General features: G+C 42.9%; 1 protein-coding gene across 5 annotated transcripts in view; it reads right to left on the bottom strand.

Annotated features, from left to right (window-relative positions):
- The window catches only part of CREBBP (CREB binding protein), a 90725-nt gene that overhangs the window by 56978 nt on the left and 10620 nt on the right, over positions 1-23127 (bottom strand). For 4 of the 5 annotated variants that reach the window (XM_069870023.1, XM_069870028.1, XM_069870024.1 and 1 more), the window contains exon 2: positions 19029-19741. In XM_069870023.1, coding sequence (XP_069726124.1) covers positions 19029-19741 — 713 coding nt within the window. The remainder of the gene's footprint in view (positions 1-19028; positions 19742-23127) is intronic. The other variant, XM_069870027.1, reaches the window with a different exon arrangement.

Below are 23127 nucleotides of genomic sequence, written 5' to 3'. Positions count from 1 at the left end.
ACAACTGCTATGCTACAATTCCCTACAAGCCCTGCAGCCTCCACCACCCCCGTGAAAGCGCAGCAGTGAGCCTGAATCAGGAGAGAGAGCTGCTGCACACAGATGAACCTATGTCACCATTTCCTTTGACCTCCCTGGGCTGCAGGAGACCCCACACCTAAGGATGGAGCCAGGACATGGAAAGACACGGTGCAGAAAACGAAGTTGCCTAAGAGGGCTGTGCTGAGCTTTGCACAATGCAATGGTAAAAGCCTCTGACAGCGTCTAAACACAGCTGGTTTCTCAAAAAGCAGAAGAGAAATCTTCTCTAGGCAGTACAAATGCAAAGCAAATTTTACACCAAGTCCTTGCTCCAAATGAAAGAGAGGTGTTCTTCATCTCATTTAATTATCAAGAAAGATTAACATTTTTTTATTAAAGGAAAAATGTTTAAGAATAGATTTTTAGAAAAAATATTACTAAATATTTTGGTCTCACAGAAAATTTCCTTGCAAGTTTGTTAAAACCATAGCCCTAGAACACCCCAAAGCAGCAAGGAACTGCAATCCTGAACAGGGACCACACAGGTGGTTTATCATATTTCAATATTTCCTTTTCAGTCGATCTAGTTATTAAACACATCACAACTCAGTACAACAACACAGCAATCCTTCAAGTCTTCCAAACTGAGCACTCAACACGATGAAGATAATTGTTCCTTCTCTAGGTGGTCATTAACTAATAGATGCTTGATTGAAACGTTAAGAAATGCCTTGCTGTTCCTCGAAATCAAGCTGCGAAGCAGAGCAGCTTCCATTCGAAACCTTGTAGTTGTAGAAACCTGCTCTCTGCTACACAGTATTTCCATTTCTAAAGCTTTGCTTCAAGAAGAGAAAGGAACCAAGGCTGAAGAGTTAAATCAACCTGTAACTTAAGAAAAAGGCAGACAGTTTGGCAACACTGTAAAACACCTGACATGCCCTTCAACTTACAGTTCATTTTGGTAAATTACCACCACCGAAAAGCAACCAAAGACTCTTTGTGTCTGAAGTCCATCATTAATAATAAAAAAAGAAATTCTGAAGAGGTGGAAAGCCAGGTCTGTATGTGGGAATTCCTAGAGTAAAAATGGAGATGGGACCATACACAGGATGTTTACTGAAGCCCATAAATGGCTGTGGTTTCAGCTTTTCTTAAACTCAGTTGTGCTTCAGTGAAGTTAAGCTTTATCACCAGGGCTGTGATTGCCAGAGAAGAATCGTACAACAGTGCACAAACTGTTCCAATGAATGCTTATCTATTTATAACAGTTTTCAACCATGGCTGGGATGGATGAGGAGCTTTGGTGGCAGAACACCGTGCTGCCAAACAGTGTTAAGATCAACAGCATCTCAGAGCTGCTCCTGGTTACCCAAGGAGAAGCCCCGCGTTTATTCCAGCAGCAACCACCTCCAGCAAGCACAGCCAGGTAGCAGCTCCAGCAGAGCAAACCAGCTCCGTGCCAGCACAAAGGCACGAACAAGAGGGGGAAGAAAAGGAAGGACTCGGCAGATCCCCTGCGTACTGAACACTGAAAAGATGCCCGAGTGCGTGAGGCAGGAATTGGCGTTTCCTGGTTAATCACCTTAGCACAGAGATCAGGGCACCTTCTGCAAAATGTTATCTAAAGCACTGTTAATTGCAATCTCAAAAAAAACCCTGACAAATTGATCAGATGACTGAGCACATACAGAGATTTTACACTGCTTATTCACTCTGCACTCTGAAATGAGCAGCTCCGAAGCAAGCGAGTCAGAAGGCTCCAATGCCACGGCTCCTGCCTCTGCCTCCAGGTTTTTTCCTGTGTGAAACGAGGGGGCCAGCACGGAAGGCAGATACTCAGAAGAGTGTTTTTATATTTCTGAAACAGAATTCCAATCCCAACTGAGCTACTTGAGGGGAAGATTACTGGGTAATTACAAGTCATCAAAGAAGATAAACCAGTAAGAACGTGAGAGTTGGCAGCCTGGTAAGAATGGTCGTTCTCATGTGGGACTGAACCATCACAAATTTTGCTTAGTTTGTTAAAATCACTTTCCTGAAAGCAACAAAATCAGAACTTGCACTGCGTTGGCTTTTCTGGTTTTCTACCTGCAACAAAGGGCATGGATGTGTACCACGGGGCTACTCAAGCTTCTTGTATCAGAAACTGTGTGGCCAGCAGGACCAGGGCAGTGATTCTCTCCCTATGCTCTGCACTGGTGAGGCTGCAACTCGAATCCTGGGTTCAGTTCTGGGCCCCTCACTACAAGAAACACACTGAGGTCCTCAAGTGCGTCCAGAGAAGAGCAACGAAACTGGTGAGGGGGCTGGAACACAAGCCTTACAAGGAACGGCTGAGGGAACTGGCGTTGTTTAGCCTGGAGAAGCGGAGGCTGTGGGGAGACTTTATCACTGTCTACAACTACCTAAAAGGATGTTGCAGAGAGGTGGGTGCTGGGCTCTTCTCCCAAGTGATAGATGATAGGATGAGAGGGAGTGGCCTCAAGCTGCACCAGGGGAAGTTTAGATTGGACATCAGGAAAAATTTCTACACATAGAAGGTTCTCAAGCACTGGCAGAGGCTGCCCAGGGAAGTGGTTGAGTCCCCATCCCTGGAGGTGTTTAAAGGGTCCATAGATGAGGTGTCTGGGGACATGATTTAGTAGTAGACACATATGATTGGAGTTGATGATCTCTAAGGTCTTCTCCAACCTAATGATTCTATATTAGTGCAGTAGCGTTCTCTCCGAAAACCTGGGTTATGTTGCAGGTCACTCCCATTTTGTTCTAAGCTTAAGGATACTCCCTACCCTCTTGCCTTTTCTACCAGTTCATTCAATTGTCAGTTCATTTTCTTTCTTCTCTACCTGATGCACCCACCTGTTTCTACAGGCCACGTTCTTCACGCTGCCCCATCCCTAACTGGCTCCTTTCACCCCACCTTACCCTCCAGCAGCTCCCATTTTATGCTGGTGTTTCCATGGTAAAATTTTGTGCAACTCTTGCTTCTTACCCAGTTCTTTGTGGTCACAACCATGATTTCTGACGAAGGGAAGCAGACTTTTCCATAAGCAAGGTGCTTTCTGGGCAGCCATTCTATCAGCTGCACTGGGGACGATGCAGGGGTGCTAGGAACTGCCCTAGTGCAGAACCACAAGCCAGGGCTGGGACTGCCTGAAGACATGTGATTCATACATGACACTGGCTTAAACACATTACTTCTACTCTAAAACAGTTCTTCTCAGAAATATGATAATGCCACTCTCCTTTAATGGAAAAGATGCCTTTAATTTAATAATTCCACTACCCTAGAAAGACTAGCAGATTCTGTTCCTCTTTTTATCACTATGGCAACTTGCTAAGATACTGGAATCCATTACTGAGTGTAGGAAATAGGGTGTTTCACTCTACTCTCACAAGCCAAGGAGCATACAAACTTCCAAGCTGAAAAACCCCAAACTTAAAACCTTTGTTTAGCTGATGCAGACTACACGAGACACCTCACACTGCAGTGTTTTGAGCAGCAGGTGTGGGAGGAACTTCTCTCTGGTTTGCTTTATGGCTATTTCCAGAGCAGAACTGCAATTCTATCCCTCCAGTTCCCGGAGTTCCATGGATATTATAGACCAAGTCTGTGACCAAATCAACACACCTCCCCTGATGATGCAACTCAAACTTGATATGAGAGAAACAAGAAGTTCACCATCCTAACATAAAAGACACCTTAGGACCAGACATGATCTTCATACTATGCCACTTCTTCTGGTTTTAAAGTCAATTCTTTTCCTCCCTTATCATTGCTGCCACACCACAGTACTTCGCCCTACTCCCCAGCATCAAGGAGCTACTCCCTTTTTGTACATCAAGCATCTAAGCCACAAATCAATCCTGCCCTTCCCTCCTACTACAAGTTTTTATAAACTATCCCTTCACCACTATCCCTACAGCCAGCTCTCTTGTTCAGAGTTACTCCATGACCATGGATGGCTCCAAGGCGCCCAGGCCACGCAACCAATACAACATGCTGCAAAACCCACTCACTGTTAACAAGCACGTAATTTCCTATTCACAATCCCTTTTTTAGCTTCCCCTCCAAGATGCAGTCAGAAGCCACAGAGCTGAATACAGTTCTGCTCCCTGCTACCCATTTTCACTTGGAAAACTGCTCTCCTCTGCTGCCCCTACCCACCTTTCACTCCAGGGTTTCTAAACCTGACAAAAGGTCTGGCAGGACAGACTGAGTTCACTACCAGTTTTCTGGCAAGAGGGAAAGCATCCTCATTCGCAGGCACAAGCCAGGGAGCAGCACCTACCCCTGACACAACTCCTGCTTTTGTATCTTGCATCACCACTAGGGTTAATGCTATACAGTTTTTTTTAAAATTAGTTGGTCCAGAAATTTAGTCCAGAAGAAAAAGAAATAAAATTTTGTCTCCAAGTTAGATGTTGATCTTCGTTAAGTTCTGAAGGGCTGACTCCTCTATACAAGAATAACAGGAGATTATTCTGGCCAAGTACTCAAAACAGTATCGCCAGATGTGGGCTAGCGTGGCAGCAGGAAAACCAGGGGAAGGTTGGTATGAAAGTCAGAAAACTCAAAGCAGCATGGGTTCAGTGGAAAATAAGCTTGGCTGAAATAATCCGATTATGAACCAGCCCTGTACTCTAAAAATAATTATTGTTAATATTCAATTCAGTACCTATTGGATATTTAACTAGAAAACAGCTGTATAAAGGAAGGAAGCAGGCAAGCTCAGTAAGTGTGGCTGTACTCTGGAAGCTGTGAATCTGCAAAGTGCTTGAACACCAAATCCGAGCTCTCAGTGTGACCACAGAAGATATGAAAAGGAGAGGAGGTGAGTGTGAAGCAACTTCTTTATGCATTTGGCTTGATGTGAATGCTCTTGTAATGATGACGATTATGCTCTATTAGTTCTTCATGAATGACACGTACAAACGGTGGGATTCAGAGGGGCCCCAAGAGCCGTTCTAAGGACAAAAAGGCACACCTACAACAATTGGTCTAATTGCAACTTAAGAGCCTAATTTATTTAGCTTAGTATTTAAGCTTACTGATTTGATTATCTTATTAAGGCAAGGACTGAAGTTATCCTGAAGTACCAATTCTAGGAATAGAAAGGTGTTAACACATTTTCTCTTTAGCAAAGACACAGCAACAGGCGAGAGCTGAAGCCTTGTAGCTTCAAAGTAAAAATAAGGAAAACAAATATATAACTGACCAAATACCACTGAAATTAAGATTTTATCAATCTATCTAAACAGTGTGCACTTCTACTCATCAACAGGAATTAATTAACTACAGCCACAAGGCCTGTCATCAGAGGTACTGTGTCTGACTTTACATCACTGTTAATTTTCACGTCCTCAATTCTTCATAAAACACAACCTAGTAACAGAAAGGGAATTGGAAGTTCCCTTCTGCTTATCTAGAAATAACACAGAAAGGTGAGAAGGAAAAGTTATTTCAGCATGCAAAGATGGTCGAAGACCTTGACCAAGCTGCCAAATCCATTAACCAAACCCAGGGACAAGAACCAATGCCAAGGAAAAAAGAGGCGAGAGCCACCACACTGCTGCATCCTCCTCTGCGCTGCAGAACTGCATCAGCCTGAGTGTGGCCAAGTGCAGCTTCAGACGACTGCTCATCTAACGACAAGAGATCAGAGCAGACTGCCAGACAATTTCATTCATTCATTTAATCCACCAACAATTAAGTTGCCTCTTCAGACTGACACCTATTGCAGGATCACAAAAACAGTGATGTTGTTAGCTAGGGATCCAAGCAATCTAGGCCTAAGCTATAGTGTTGTAACAATCAGTGTCCCATCTCCCCCCACTTCCTCAACCCAATTTCCCTCTAAACATTTTGGAAATCACTGGACAGTTTGACCCATTCTTGATAAAGGCCTCACAGGTAATTCAGCCCTTCTGACTGCTAAGCAGAGAGATGGACAGGTAGATTATGGTATTCAGATTAACATCTCCAGCAAGAACAGGCACAGAGAGTTCTGCCATACCCACTGTGTTCGGCAGCAGCTGCTGCATCCAGAGTTCTGCATGAGCCACCCCCATTGCCAGTTATGTCCTGTCAGCACCTCAGAAAGATTATCTGAGGGCAAAGGAGGGAGCTGAAAGCACAATCAGAAACGGCTCACAGGACCCTTGGGGAGGGGTGCTGTGAAGAACTACAGCCTATACAGCAGCAGTGTGATGATACACAGAAAATCCACCAGCTGTGCTACTCCCAGGTCTGTTTTGGCAGAAGAAAAAAGAGGAAGACCAGAGCCTTTTTTTCCCACCAAACTGTCCTCACACCCCTGAATCTGACAGAACAGCTACAGGAGGAAGACACAAGGATGGCCTCATATTATCCTGGACTTGGGCTATGTTACAATACCTAAAATCAATTTAGCTGTGAGCCTCAGCTTAATAATTTCAATTATTTCAGAGAACAGAATACACGTGTCAATTAAGGAAAGAGAGCAAGCAGCGACATCCTAGATACAATCTGTTTTGATGAAAAGCCAGATCTTCACAAACTAAAAACACTGTTGAAGAGCTGTATACCTGAGAGCTTGCTTGTTCAACAAGATAAATCACTCCAGTGAGACACCACTGCCACTCACTACTGCTTTCTCCTAAATCCCTTGTATTTGCAAGGAAGGACATTCCCCATACTTCCTCCTGCTGTACTACTGAACAACCCAGTGTGACACAACATGCTAAATGCTGAAGAGATAAGAGCTAGTTCCACCTCTCACAAGCTACCTATAAACCATGATTCAGTTTTCTGAACACCCAAGCTGCACTTTCGGGTTATACCATAATCAATAGCACAGAGCAACTGCACATAAATAAACCAGCTCTTCCAGAGCCACTGCTACTCAGCATCTCACATGCTTCATCCAAAATCCCCTATGGCATCACTGATATGCTAGGGACACTTTTCTCTCTTTTTTTAGAGTGCAAGCTGGCATGAACTGGAAATTCTGCTCTTCCCAGTACAACCCACAGATCCAACAGGATCCTTTGGGTTTGGCATGACTGGGTATACAGAAACAGCACGTTGCTCCTGCCTCCAAGTGCCACTGTCATGAGTCACTATGGGACAGGGATGATCCAGAAGCTCTCTGCTCACTGTCACCACGTCACGCAATCCCATGCACCCTTTCTTTTTATCTTTTAAGGGCCTCACCAAAACCAGTCACTTAATACTCCATTACACTGGACTGAGCCTTCAAATCCCTTGTCATCAAATCACTGCACCTACTTCAGATCTGGGCTTTCCACATGCAACTCAAAGACTGGTATTTTGACTCCCTTCTCCCTTCCCATCCACTGCAATGTTTTCACTACTGAGAAGAGTGTCACCTTGCTTGGCATAAATAATGTTAACTTTCTTCCTTTTGATCTTTCTTGTCTTTCTCTAAAGACAAGGAAATGGAGCATTGAGGTGTCCCAGCTGCTCAGAAGTTATCAATGAAGCACACAGTGCTGTGAGTGCAAGAGCAGATCGGCTCCAAGCAATGGAGGAACATTGCACATTCAGATCTAGACAATTCAGCTGCTATTAACACAGGTAGCCAGCAACAGGGAGACAGGACAGGACTGCTTTCAAAAGTGTTAATTCTGCTTCCCAGAGCAGTAACTTCATGAGACACAGAGACCTACGCTTTGCCATCTGCACCACCTCACCACTGGTCCCCACACGAGTTCCAGATCTACTGCAATCCAGCAGCAGTCACCCAGAGTCCGGCTCTCCTCAGGCCCCATGAGCTACTGCCACAACTCCCATCACCACTCCATACCAAAGAGCAGTGTTCCAGCCAGGCACACACCGAGGACTTCGAACTTTGGACTCTTATCTACCTCTGGTATGAAACACAAATCTCTGACACAAAGCAAGGTCCACCCAAGCGATTAGGGCTCTCTGAGCAGTCTAAGAGACAGGTCCACTAGAAACTCACATTCATTTCTGAGGTAGGAAAGACATGCTTTCTTTACTATGTTGGCATCCCCTTGTATCTGTTTACTGACAAAAAAGAAGTAAGTCTCTGCTAATTACTATTTCATCCTATAGGAATGGGTTCCAAAAGAAAGTCACGGTGCTCAGAATGCATATGCCAGAAGGACAGATGGAGAAGCAAGGAAAAGATTAATCATCTTATGGCAGAAAGCCAGCGGTGTTACCAAAAATAGTGAATTTGGTGTCAGTGCAGGAATGGTGGCAATCCCGCTGCCTCAGCCGAGGTGAGAGCTGCTCACCCAAACCGGTCTGCGAATTTGGCAGCTTGACAGAAATACTAACTCAAAAACGCTCACTTTTAAAGTCAGTGAGTAACAAGAATGCCTTAAAAAAGAGGAACACGTCAAGAATCCATTTTGAGAATTAAATTGTGATCGGGCCAGCAGCCCAGAGCAAGCCCATCGCGTGCTGAATGTCTCCACCATCCTCACTTTGTAAGGAAATCACTGTAACAAAAGCCTATCGCATAGATTCACAAGGTGTTTAGGCTGTCTCACCCTTCCGTAATAAACTAAGTCAAAGGAAAATCCTCCAGTGCCCAGGAATAACTCTAATTTACTTCATCCTTTATTACAGGACGAAAGAGTTGGGAAAGCTAGAAATAAAATTTTTAAAATCCCATTAAGAGGAAGTCAGGAGGTTTATTACCACTTGTAATAAGATTGAAAATTCTCCACCAAGAGGTCAAAGACAAATTTAAGTATTCCAAGGCAACACTACCACTTGAAAAAAACGTACAAATGTTCCTGCATAATTACTGAAATGCAATTGTGGGAAAACAATATTTACGAATGACTGACTACACAGAGAGTAAATCTTTTAATACATTGAATTAGAAATTAACTTATTCCAGGAGAAATAACAGAATGAAATAACTATATGCTTGCACTGTGTGTGTATATATATATATACACGTGTGTCTAAAAAAAGAAAATATCTCCAAAATTCTGCACAAGCCTGAGTGCCGTTACAACAGAGCACACTACAGGAGGAATCAGAGCCATTTCTGCACTGAGCATCACTGCTGTACTTAGGAATCAAAAATAAAGCTCAGAAGTCTTACTTTGTAATGAGTGTCACCTCTGCAAACAAACTTCACAGCATTAATGGGTAATTAGCCTCAACTGATTAATGTTTCCAATTGCTTCAAAGCTTTTCTGAGTGCCAAGCAGAAAAACCTGCCTTCTCAGATAAACAAGAACTATTCCTGCCACAGAAGGACAGAAAGTTAACCAGAATCACAAAATTAACTAAAGCCGTTTCAAAGGTTTCTTTCACCAAGAAAATCTAGCTTTGACATCAACAGCAACTCAACAACACTTTAAAAGAGGGTTTTGAAAGTCTCAAATTCAATTAAGATACACCTCTACTGATCCCTGACTGTATATTCACAGGCCAAAATCTTCAGGTGTTCTTTCCAAAAGCAGCATCAGCGAGTACTAAAATACATTTATAGTCACATCAAAAGAGAATTCTATAATGAAGGAATTTGACTCAGATGTTCCTGCCCTCCCTCAATTCCTACAGCTTCACCATCACTGAGCTCAATGCAGGCTTCTATCCTCAACACAACCTCCATGCCTCTTCCTTTACTTGCAGCCTTTCACAATGTACCTGACAGGACACAGAAAAGGGTTTATGGATGTGTCTGCCAGCAGCTCTGGAGTTCCTGTAGTTGGCTGGAGACAGCCAGGTAAAAGCAGAGCACATCATACTTCAAAAATCTAGTACTATGAACTGCTTTGGTAACATTATTTAAGAGATTCTTTCCCATTTCTCTCCCAGAAGCTGGCCAAAGAGATTATCATGCAACCGCTGTGATATATAAAGGTGGGGAAAAGGCAACAGCACCACTACAGAGTAACTGCAAGAGAAAGGACGTCTCAAAAACACCTTGAAAAGAGGAATTCTGTTTCCTTTCTTTAGAGGGGCAGACAGGAATCCTAAAGGAGGAGCGGACACACCAAAGGGAGAGACCATGCTTTGAAAAAAATTATTTCAATCCAGAAGCAGAGAAGAGAAAAAAGAAAATCAAATAGCTGAGGAACAAATTTACACTACAGGGTATGTTAAATACAGTAAAAGAAAAAAAAAATCAATATAGTTTACTCAAAACAACCACTTAGCACAAATATTATAGCCCAACGCTAACAATAATGAAGGAGAAATGTGACTATAAATAATTTACACTGTTGAAATAATTTTTAAACACCAAATATGTTTATTTTGAAACACCATCCTGACTCAAAGAGCTACCTTTAAAACTTCAGTCTTTCTGCAAACATGTGCTGTCCTCGAAGAGTGAACAATTCACACATGAAGCTACAAAGACACTTGTCAACAGGTTTTTACACCAGGTAAGATCCAATTTGTGTGTCACTAAACACATGCTTGAAACAGACAGTGGGAACAGACCAGGGCTGCACTCGGACACTGCCCACTGAATGCAGCCCCCACATCGTGCTATCCAGAAACACACTCGAATCCACAGTGCCCGGCATCGACTGAGGAAGCAAATGCAGCCATTCCAACAGTGAAATTCCACTTTCGACTCGTTGTGTTCCAACACTTCTCCATTTCCAGGGTACAAAGATCGTCCCATGGCAAAGGCAGTTTAGTTAATTTGCCAAGAGTTTCAAAGGGCGCTTGTTTTCTGTTTGTTTGGTTTTAGAAATCCCCTTTTTAAAAAGCACGCCATGCAGACAGGACCGCATTACGCTGCAGCCACTCTGAGAACACAAAACCTTTCCACACCGCACCAGCAGCATCTCTCATGCTGCTCAATAAGCCAGTTACTGCTCTCTTCTAAAAGGCTATTTCATAGATGTCTCCTTTTGGCAAGGACGTCCCTATATTTAACATGCCGTATTTTCGTTATGATTCACCCCAAACAAAGGCACTACTGAATCCCTCTCATGGCACAGGGAGCTGCTTATTTGCTGAGCCTCAAGCAAATTCATATGTACGCACACCAATAGGTAGGACACTCACTGTGGGGCTTCAGCATCTTCAGAACGTGCACGTATTAACACTTCCAGACACTACTGGTAGGTGGTTCTTGTAGCAAAAATAATCTGAAGTCCTCATTCCTCTAAACCTTGATTCTACAAAGTATTTCTGGCCTTCAAATTAAAGCTGCTGCTTTAATTGAGTTAAAATACAAACAATACGCTTCACATGCCACATCCCTCCCCAGCCACAGAGACTTCTGGGGAAAATGCTGTATACTAAGATGGTGAGGAGGAGCAACAAGCATGTGCTGCTCATGGCTGATAAACAAAAGAGCAGCAAACTGTCTACTGACACCAAACACAAATGGACTTGGGCTTCCAGACAAGAAAAAACAGGTATTTCCTCTGAACACTCACAAGAAGAAAGGAAAAAGCTATTTTATTCTGCCATTACTTATTCTCAGCCCTGCACAGCAAACAAGCAACTGTGACACTAAAAATTAAATTGGGTTGTCTTGTTTTGGTGTTGAGATGCCGAGTAAACCATGCATTGAAAGAAGTTTTCTAGTTTAAAAGTTAATCTTCCTAAAAAAGGTTAAAAACAGCCTGCGTGCTACCAGACAGACTCAGGCATGCTCTGCGTAGCCTCCTGCATGGAAACTTCAAGCCCCTGGCTGAGTGAGGGGATTTCAAAATTCCAAAGTGCAACTTGCAAACACGATGTTGGGTTTGTGTCTGACAGTAGAGCAGATGGTGAATCGCCTCCCCTTGCAGCTTCTCCGTTCCCGATTGTTTCTTAGCTAGGCTGACAAAGTATATCATGCTATGCGTAATCTTCCAAGTTTCCTGCATTGCCTTTTTTTCTCAGAAAACAGACCGCCAGCACCGAGTTTTCAGACCACAATGCCAGGTGTTCTGACACATTATCGTAAGTACATGCAACTACAGGATTCCCAATATAATCACAACTCACTGTTAAGTACAAATACTAAAGTTTATCTTTTAAGCAAGGAGAAATTTTGAGACCTGCAGAGAGGCCTTATCAGAAAGGCTTCCATGCAATAGTACCCATGCGCATGACCACTCTGGGAGGAAAATGACTACAACAAAGACATTTCCTTCTGACTGAAGCAATCAGGCATTTTGTAACTTCTATACACCAAAATCTAGGTTGGCAGCCTTTGCTCCCTCTCAACATGAGTCATTTTTCACCTGCTCATTAAAAACCCAAACTACCAACACAAGCAGGAAGATATGCAAAAAGTCTAAAAGCTAGAAAGATATCATTTCAGTTACCTCTGTCAGGAAGGACTGGGAAGTGTATTTTGTTATTTTAATGAACCTTCTACAACAACCCTGGCAATGTTGCTTTTAATCTGTGGCTTCCAACAGAACTGGTGGATCCATCAGGTTCACTTCCAAAATCTTCTTTTAGGTACACTACTCGGAAATAAACCCCATCCCAACAACAGAAATTGAAGAGTTGCAAGACAGTAACCAATATGATTCAGAGTCAGTGACAAAAATCTTCTGTCATGCAACTACAGCAGAAGATAACGGCACAATCCTGCTCTGAAAAGAGATCATAAACATTTCATTTTTGTTAGCTGGGTCATAAGCCACTGCAAGGTAACAGAGACAGGCTTTTAAAATGCCGGAGGAGGCGGCAGAAGGAGGGGAAACCAAGCTGTGGTTTGCTCCCATGAAGGCTGACTGCTCCTTGCAGCACCAGAGCCACACTGAACCCCGATTCCTGCTAAAGCACAAGCAGAGGAGCCAAGCGTCTCTCGCATCAAAGACCTTCAATGACACTGCACAACTGCAAATGGAATTTAACTCATCTGCTAGAAATAGGAAACAACTCAATTTCAGGGTCAGAGTAACAGTTGTGGTAAGCGAGCTTTTTAAGTCACCATATCTCTTCGACAGATCAGAGCAAACTCATCTGTGGAACAACATTTCGCATGGTCATGTTTCAAAACAAAACTGCCTTACAGATATTTTCATTTTACAAGTCAGTGAGTTTTGCCGTTATGAGTTTCTATGTATTTATATCCCTCTTCCGTTTGTATTATTATCAAAGCACGTATGTCTTTTCTTAGTAAAAATGCTGGTTTGGTGATAGTTATTCAATGGAGAACCAAGCTATAGTGTTGCAGACTTTAGTGGGGTTTGGCCTGGCTGCTTGCGCTTGCCAGAGGCAGGGTCTGCTAGGAGACAGACAGCTTGGCAGCCTAGGACAGACAACTTAAAGCAAATTAACTCCGAGTCACGTTAAAACAATCCAGGTAGATTCAGCCAGATTGAGAGTCACCCGAGCAACAAACAGCACCAGCAGTTTGCTAAAACAAACAGAGTTGCAAAGGAATGAGAACATCTCCAGCTGACTTAATTCACAATCAGTAAGTGTAGCTCAATCTGGTACCTTGCATATCAGCTGGGTAATCTGTGTTTGCTTCTTTTATTCTCATCACAAATTTTTCTCGCAACAGAATCCTCCAAACACCATGTGAAGTAACAGAACTACGTACACAACTGAAGTCTTGTAGTGGAATTCTTGCTCTATAAACATAACTCATTATCTCATTACATTTACCCAGGATTAATGTCCAACACCAAAACACCACTCAGAACATCAGGGAGCAAAACTGTGAATGTTGCTGTCAAAGGCACACATATTATAAACATATGTAGCCTGGAAACAACACATAGCAGAACCCAGCTTTTTTATAGCTCAACAATAAAAAAAATAATGAGACAACTGGTTATTCTCTTGGTAGAGATAAAATACAGTTCTACTATTTTCTGAAGTTCACATCTGGGAAGAGCTCCTTCTCCTCTTTAACCTAAAGCTTCTACTGTAACACCCACTGCCATGTAGCTGTTTTGGCTAAAACAAAGTTGAAAACACACACCATTCAAATTAATTGCACCAATACGGGAAAAATTGCTCTGATTTCATATGCAGAAATCCAGCGTATCGGGTCTATTTTTGCAGAGTTAGGGATACTTTTGACCTGTAAGATTTTGGTGTCAAGCCTACTACTTGTACCAACTTCTAGTCAAATACAAAAATGCGCAAGTAAGAACTCGCTGCTTGCACACAGCACTTTGAACTCTGTCTAAACTCATTTCTAACAGGAAACCTCCTGAAATACTACAATGAAAGACCCATCAGCCAGACCAGCTTTGCTATCTGTTTCCCCCTGCCAGGCAGGTTCTAGCTTATATTAATACAAATACATCCTTCTAGAGTTTTCAAACTGAGGTTAATTAAAATCTACAATCTTGAAAAGGCATTTTACAAAAAAACAATAATGCTGTAATCCTCATAACTGGGTATGAAAATAAACAAGCATTTTCTCCTGATGTCTTAGAGATTTGACTGAACAACTATATCCTTTGATTGGGCATACAGAGCACAATAACATGCCTGATTAAACTGCACCTCTAGGAAAGAAAACTAACCTTGAGGTAGGTTTCATAGTCCTGTAGAAGGAACAGCTTTGAAAGCAACTCCAGCAAGCTGCAGTTTCACTGCAGGTTCTAAGCAACAGCTTCCACAGATCATCAGCCACGCACAACTCCAGAATTCTCTCCCAAGTCCCTCTCTGCTGGGGAGCAGAATATCCTTATTTGGGTGATAGAGCTCTGAAGGTACTGAAGTACAGGTAATTCCTTTGACAGGATCACACAGGGAGCCATTACACCTTGGAAACACAGGAAACAGAAAATACTCCAGGGTCCTACCTGCCTCAGTGGGACACAACTACTTCTCAAGGGAAAGAGCCAAAGTACCAATTAGGCGAATCACTGCCTGAAAGTCTTAACAGAGTGCAAAAAGGAAGAGAAAATCCATGGGAACGTCCCACAGTTTTCTTCTGATTTTCCACAAGCTTTGACAGCAGAATGAGGATGAGAGAATGCATCTCAGCAAGAGACTATGTAACATTCCATTGACAGAAACAACTTCATTGGGGCTGGCACTTGAACTGTATGGAGGCTCCATCTCCCTCATTTGACAAAGACGAGCTCTCACAGCAACAGGGAAGTATCAGGCACAGAGCACGCTTGCAGTGAAGTGCTCATTGATATGGAAGCAATAGACCATCTGCTTAGCTTTGCTACTGCTTAACGTGTTCAACAACCAATCTTAACACACAACTCTAATTTAAAGAGATTTTCTAGATGGCTTGAACATGTTTTCTGGATTTAATGGAGTTTACAAAAACCTCGTACAACACAAAAGGACAATTCTGCTACTACTGGAAATTACTGTGACAAGATGACCTATTCCTCTATCACTGCCAAGTGATAGCTGTTCAAAGAATCCTCCTGCTCTTTAAGAAATCTGCTTAAAACAACTTCGATGAAGTCAAAAGACAACCATCTCTGCAGTGTCCTCCGAGAGAGCAGGGCCCTAACGCCACAACTGCAGCAGAAGCGTTATGGGAAGGGGGTCTGGCAGTTAAGGGAGCACATATATACAGCAGCACAGAGAGAGGTGTCCTCAAAGCTATCCAGATCTCAGACAAATGAAAACACAAAGCGAGAGCTCTAAATGATCTCGAATACACAAATCTCCATCATGGCCAGGGAAGAATTCAGACCGTTGCTACAGTCAGCTGATGTAACTTTAACTCACAAAGCCTTCTCAGGGCCTACTCTGCTCCCTATTCCCAAAATCATTCTAGGCTACCAAGAACATGCCAGGTACTCCCACGAAAACCCAACCATGACTTCAGTAGCGATTATTTAACCTGTAGCTGCTGGAGGATCAGATGAAATCTGTGCAATCCTTTGCTACTCTCGCTATGGACTGAGAAAGCTTTTTGCTTTAATCTTCCCCTGCCAATGGAAAAAGATTTGTCTCAATGTCAGCCCCTTATGGCTCTCTGACATTGAGAATCAGTTATTTTTTGTTCCCTTTTCAGTTGCTTAGAGGTGAGGTTTATCTGCCACCTTCAGCTTTTGCAAGCACACGCATCATACGCTCGAGTTACCACACTCATTTCTGACGTACTTCTCATTCCTTCAAGAGCTGCCTTAAAATGGCAATTCCAGCTCAAAATTAACAATATTGGCTTGTGACACTCCAGATTAAATGAATCCCATTATTTTGGAGAGAAAGTGAAGGGAACAGATTCTGGATTTTTTTCTTGTTTTTTCTTTCCTCTTACTAGAAAGAATGCTTATAAAAACATACCACAAGAGAGAAACAGAAAAAGCAACGAACTTCCCTTGATTAGTCATTTACTAAAAAAGGATTAGAACAAGCTATCAGGGAAGCAAGGTTTTGTCCAACAAAACTGGTCCCAAACCATAAAGGGTCACGAATGCAACCCACTGCACATAAACACACAGAACTGAGAAAAATGGCCTTCTGAGCCATACCTGCGTGAAGTTAATCAGCAATGCACAGCAATTGTATTAAACACAATGAGAAAATCTTGCTTAAAAGCTCTTCTAGACTTTTTATTTCACACCCTTAGGATATGTTGCTACAGTCACCACCGAGACAATTTGCTTCCAGTCTTGACACAGTCCTTCCAGCTCGGTGGCAACAACAATTTAAGCCGTTTATTCAGGTTAGGCACATTCACTATTAGGGAGATCAGCTGCCTCACCACTTTTATTGCTGCTCTTCAAATCTTTTAAGCTTTGTACATTAAATGGTAAACACCAGGAAACAGGAGGTGAAAAACCAAACTAACCCACATTTTCCTGCAGCAGAAATTTTGGTTTTTGGAAGCAAAAACTCACTGAAACATTTCTTTTCTTAAAAGCTTTCATCACAGCTGGAGCATCACTAAGAGAAAAAGCTAACATACAATCACGGGTGATAATCCCATTAAGACAATAAACCAGGGGATGGGAAGAGGCTGGGAGAGGACATCCGTCCTCAAATGCCTATGAAAGAGAATGGCAAAAATGCAAAATGCTTCTTGTCAAGAGAAAAAACAGGGAACAAATAATCTGTTCCAAAATGGAAACAAAATATTGAGTGTGTTCACTGTCTTACAGAGAGAAAATTATAACATGAAGAAAGAAAAACTTCACAAAGCCCCCACAAAATGCTTTTAGGCTTCACCTTGTTCAACATGAGCTAGAGCCCTGGAAAACACCAAATTTTCTAATTTCAAAGTTGGCCAAGTCTTCAAAATTGTTTTCTCTTCAGTGACAGCACCTCTACAGAAGCACCACCATCACTCATGATCCATCACTATACAGTCTTACTTTTTCAGTGTCTCCTAACAGCTCATATAGAGCATTCCTGAGAGCACTGATTTTGCTCTCACCTTTAGCAACGCATCGCCAGCACTGAGCACAGCACTGCGCACAGGGACTACCAAACGACATGCGTAACAGGCACTTCCACTATCCTTTAGCAACATATTCCTTGTCCAAATTAACTTCTGCTTTACTTTCTGAACACACGCTGAGAAAGTCCAGGTTGCCTTTTGGAGCTGAGGAATCCCATCCGCAGCTGGCATCGGGCTAAGACTGAGGCCCTGGAAAGATGGAATTTGTCCGAGTGCTGGCCTACTCCTTACCAGGAGTGGCTTGTTTGAAAGGAACCAAGACATCTCAGAACCTCCCCCTCCAGGTTCACACATATGCCATCAGGTGAAGGCCCCCCACAAGTCCCTTTGCTTTGCAGTAATTTTATTTGAGTTAGTTCGCGTTAAAAAAAAAAAAAAAGTAGTTTCATCACAGAACTATGTGATGGCTAGGAAAAATCTACTCCTAACAACTTAAATAACTGTAAGTTTATAGAAATAATCCAGACAATTAGAATTTGTCACTCTCCACACAAATTTCAAATTCAAATAAATTAAAGATAAGCTGAATTTCTTTAGGTGCAGAGCAATCCTCTCCACACAACAAATGTGGCCAATTCAGAGGCCGGAGACAGCTAGAGTCACTTTCACATGACCTTCACTCAGACCACAAGCAACTCCTCCTTAAGCAAAGGGATGTCTGTCAGTGCCATGAAAACACATTCTACATTATTTTCAAAAAATAACACGAGCTATACAGGTCTCCACAATGATGCCAGTATTTCCTCATTGTTCAACTTCTTTTTCCCTCTAATTGCTAACACAATGATCAATTAACGCTTACATGTTAATTAATAAACTACAATGATAGTGACTAGTGATGTAAAAATCAGAGATTTTAAAATATCAAAGATTAAACTATTTTTTTCTATATATCAGAACTGGATGAGTTTACACTCAAAAGTTTCAGGAAGGAACTGGACCAAAGCAACACAGACAAGAGGTGGGGCACACTGCTTTCTAACTGCAAGACCCGTGGAGCAGTAATCACAACACTTCTCTAAGCTCACACCTGGGAAAGGGAGAACTAAAAACCAATGACTGTATGACGAAGGGACCAGAGCAGTGCCCCACGACTGCAGGTATTTCCAGGTGTACATACTCCTGACCTGCAATGGCCACTGAATCGGAATTCTCTGTGAGATGCTGCCTCTCCCTTTCGCTTCTGCCACGCCTGCATTAGCTTGGCATTCTAGGTGAAACTTCATCTTTTCAGCTCAGTTCCTCTATATTTGAAAAACACAGCACGGCTGCTGACAGGGGTCCTTGGTGAGAGGACACATTGCTACACCTCTCCCTTCAGCCTACAAAGATTTCTCTAACGCTTTTCACGTTGCTTTAGATGATGTTGTCTGACAGCTAAATCGACATCCTGCACAGCAGCAATCACCTGCTTCCTTTCTGCAGGATCATCCGACTTTCGTCTAATTCACCCTGCTAAGATACTATTCAACTTTTAACTTCAAGGATGTGTATTTCAACAAGTGTTTTCATTTCTGATTACATGAGAGATACTGTTTCAACTATCTTGCTTTCACGGTATCACTGGTGACCGAAAGGGGTAACTACAGGCTCAGGAAAGTGCTTTCTTTAGTTCTGTGCCAGACAAGACTCTACTATGTTTTCTGAACACCTGTATGAAGAAAAAAAAATGCAATAAAGAGAATATATTAAATGATATATACATACTTTAGTCATTGCTCCTGTCTGTGCTGTGTTCAGCCCGGTGTGACCAGCCATCTGTGGAGATACTTGGGTTAAAGTCTCTGCCAGCACACTGCCTGCATTCCCCTGCATGGCAGGGGCAGAATATTGCATTCCTGCTCCCCTTCCTCTTCCAGCTGCCCCAAGAGATCCATTCATTACCTGCCCTTGTCCTTGCTGAGGCTGGTTCATTAAACTGTGACCAGAATTACTGTTGAGAAGGCTCTGGTGTGTCTGACTGAAATTAGTATTCATACATATCCCAGGTCCAGTCTGTGATGTTGCAGGGCTGCTCGTCACCATCCCCACTTGTTTTTGTGCTTGAGAGTTCAGAGTTTGTGACGCAGGTGTGGTAGGTCCAGAGGTGCTGGCCGCTTGCTTTGCCAGGCCTGAAGCAGAGGAGTCTCCCGGGTTTAAGGGGCTCTTGCCCATAGCACCCAGATTACCGATATTCGCGCTGTTCGGCTGCCCCTGAACTTGACTACCAACTCCCTGCTGCACAGGGCTACTGGAGTTCACATTTCCAATTCCTGGGTTTAAGGAAGAGCCGCTGCCTCCCCTTAGAAGTTCGGAAAGTTGTTTGTGTTTGGAAGCTGCATCTGGAACAAGGTTCCCACCGCTGTTTAAAAGGCCCAACTCGACATTGGGGATCAGCTCATCAGGGAGATCGTTTTCCAAGTCAAACAAAGATCCAAAATCTGGAAGTTAAAACAGAAATACAGGTGAGAAAAACATGACAAACTAGTGGCTAAAATATTAATCTACAGTGCTTTGTACTGGTCATAAACACTGACATGCACTAGGGGACATCTCTACCCAAAACTTAAGATCACCAGAGAGCAAGCGAGGATTCTCATGACACTGACTCTGGAGCTCTTCAGCCGGCAGAGTTGCAGAGTGTGCACACAGCCACACGGGACCAGGAAACAGTTTCTCGGCAAGACTTTAGATAAACCTTTGTACCAAGCTTAAGAAACTAAGGGTGCACAAATACAATGATTGAACTTCAATTTTTCTTGTTTTGGCTAAAAGAAGGCGGCAGAGATAAAGACTTTTTCTCCTATTGATTTACACTCCCAAAAGAGCAATTCTCTCGCCTTCTCCAACCTCCTACATAATCCCAGGCCAGTGCACTTCACCCTGCAATCCCACCTCAACCTTGTAATTTACGTATGGCCAAAGAACATCCTCCAGCGAGGCTTCAAAGCTTGACCAAAAATACCACTACTACTTCTGCAACAGTTTGATCCCCATCTCACACATAAATGTATTTAACATCAGTTTCTAGGCACTGATTTTTATCACAATCCACTACCTCAGGAGATCCTGAAAGGCGCTCAGCATTTTCTTCTCACAACACCTCTCGAATCAAGTCACTTCTCGATCTCTGATTGGCTCAAGTAATTCAAATTGCTAAGTGCCCAGCCCTCATTTATCATGCCCTATGTTGACAGTGGTAATCCATGCACTCTCCAGATGAGCAAAATAAATCCATCAAATCTTCATTAAGCTACTTGAAGGAACTGCTCTGCCTAGTTGGAACATCCAGAATAATAAAAAGTGGAGGTTTTTTGTTTCGCTTTCTAAAATGGAGCAGCTCGGGTTCATGAAAATATTTTATCACGCATCATTAGCAGTATCTGTGTAACAATACTATTTTGGTAAGTAACTAAAACCAGAAAGTTACTTAGCTGCATACAGGCACTTCCACATGAGATCAAAAGTGATAGTTGAACACATGAGGGCAAGCACACACAGCAATATTCATAAACACGTAAGCAGACGAGTCCCAGTGCACCAGAGTAGCTGTTCAAACATGCAGCATGTCAGAAAGGTTTTCCAGCCCAAGGATGTCATCTAAACTCACAATTTTTACTGTAACATAATGGAAATGTGTGAAAACTTTACTTTGTGCCCCCACCTCCAGCCAAGTCATGCCTGAAAAACCCTCATCCCCAACAGTGAGTAACAGTTTTCCAGATCAGAGCCAATAAAGGATCTACTCTAAAGAAAGGCATCCCAAAAGCTTCATTATTTCAAAGTTCAGCTCACACTTCAACTGCTAAAAGTTGGTGCAAGACTCAAGATTCAAAATCAACATAAGATTCTCCAGCACGTGACAACTTGGACCCCACTGATTGCGGAAAAGAAACAGCAAGCCCAAACAACACTGCACCTGCATCACAAAATCAGGATGCTTACCAACCCATGGCGGCACATTTAAATACAATACAGTTCATCAGTGTTTGAATTCTCAGTTCAGCCTAACAGAATGAAAATGAATAAACATTTTATTTATGTTCCAATGCCAGTGACCTACCTGGACAGTCACAGTACACATACACAGGAATGTTAAATCCTGCCTGTTCAAAGAGGTTCAAAGCAGCAGCTCCTCTAGGGGCCTGCATTTTGCTATCATTACCTACAGCAGACAACAAGCTCTGCAGAATTCCTCCAGGTCTGCAGGACACCGGCCACAACGAATACACCACACCTCAGAACAGACCTCTTGGTCCCTTGTCAGTGGGGAAGTAAAAAACTCACCTTCTTGTTAACGAGGTTCGATACAGTACTTTTAGTTTCACTAACTCGCTGCCTTTCCCTTCAAGTTTACTTCACCTTTTCAGCTGGTCTACAGAAATTCCTGGCGTACCTTCAACTGCAATTTGTGTCCCTTGCCAAGTGTTTTGGTGCTACCTTACTTCTTCCAAGATTTCACTAATTTAACCCCCCCCTCTGATGAAAACCTCTTTTCAGAGCTGAGCTCCACTTGGACAGAAGCGAATGCCCGGGTCCCTGCAGCGCTGCCAGAGCACATCCGGAGCCATCTGCCCGTGCCTCACCAAGGGTGCTGACCCTGGGGCTGAGCCTTTGCTGCTGTTAAACTCTTCTTGTCATCCTGCCTCACTATGAAGGGCAAGGTTTACAGCACTTGTTCAGACAACTTTTGAAAATTCCATGGACGGGGTTCTTCCAAGCTTCTGCATTCAAATTGTTAATATTTCATGAACAAAAGGTATCCACGTGTGTGTGCACACATACATGAGGCTGGGGGAGACTGAGAGCAACAAAATGTGGAGGGGGAAGATGTCGCTGCAGCTTACAAAAAGAAGAGTAGGTTTTTTCCCCCCAGTGTGTTTCAAAATGGGCTGCCGGAGCGTAAGTGCTCCAATATTTTTTTTTGTTTGGCTGCTGGACTCTTAACAGCTCTGCCAGAGCCAAGGACTGGAAATGTTTTTGCAGCGTACAAGAAGAGTGCAGAATGCGTTTGGGAATCCTGCCTCTTAAATCTACAGTAATCCACCCCTCCTGAGCTCCTGTAGGAACGCTATACACCAGGTTCGGGATGGAAAGTTTACAGCTCTGCCAGCAGGGAAGTAAAAAGCAGGTAAACAGCTCAGCACAGTGGCCATGTAAAAATTCACTGAGTATCCAAAAGCAGAAAGATTAATCATTGCCTGAACATTTATATTTTAATCAGTCCTGCACATTAAAAACATCAATACAAGGTACACTTTACAAGAGTTATAAAATACAAGTCCACTCCAGCATGCCTGCAAGAAAACAACTAAGACAAAAGATTGTCTTGGCAGTTATAAAAATACATGTAAATACATATATACCCATATAAAAATGTGCCATAAGAAGAGGGCAGCCCATTTCTACTGGTAGCAAAATGAAAAGTAGCCTCAGTCCCCCATCCTCACAGAAAGAACATAACTGATCCTGTTCTCGAGGCTCAAATTATTTCTCTAAGTCAAGGACAGCTACCGAAACCTGCTACTTACCATGCATGCAGCAGAACAGAGAAAGTGTTTTTATAATAAAGGAGGACAGATTCCCTTACCTCAGAAGGCCTAGTTTCAGCGCACAGGGAGCTGTAGAGCTGATGAATGCTGTGCAGACCCACCTCTAGCATCTCATCTCTAACACAGCACTTCCCATCCTAAACCTGACCCCTTTACTTATCTGCTACATAAACCCAACCATCCTCTTAACAGGAGAGACCCAAAAACCAGGAGCAACATCTTTTGGAAGGGATGGAAAAGCACACGACAACTACAACAGCCCCATTCATTCCAAA

The sequence above is a fragment of the Phaenicophaeus curvirostris genome, chromosome 16 (genome assembly GCF_032191515.1).
Source record: "Phaenicophaeus curvirostris isolate KB17595 chromosome 16, BPBGC_Pcur_1.0, whole genome shotgun sequence".
NCBI classification, from domain to species: Eukaryota; Metazoa; Chordata; class Aves; order Cuculiformes; family Cuculidae; genus Phaenicophaeus; species Phaenicophaeus curvirostris.
This window is presented reverse-complemented; position numbering and strand designations above follow the sequence as displayed.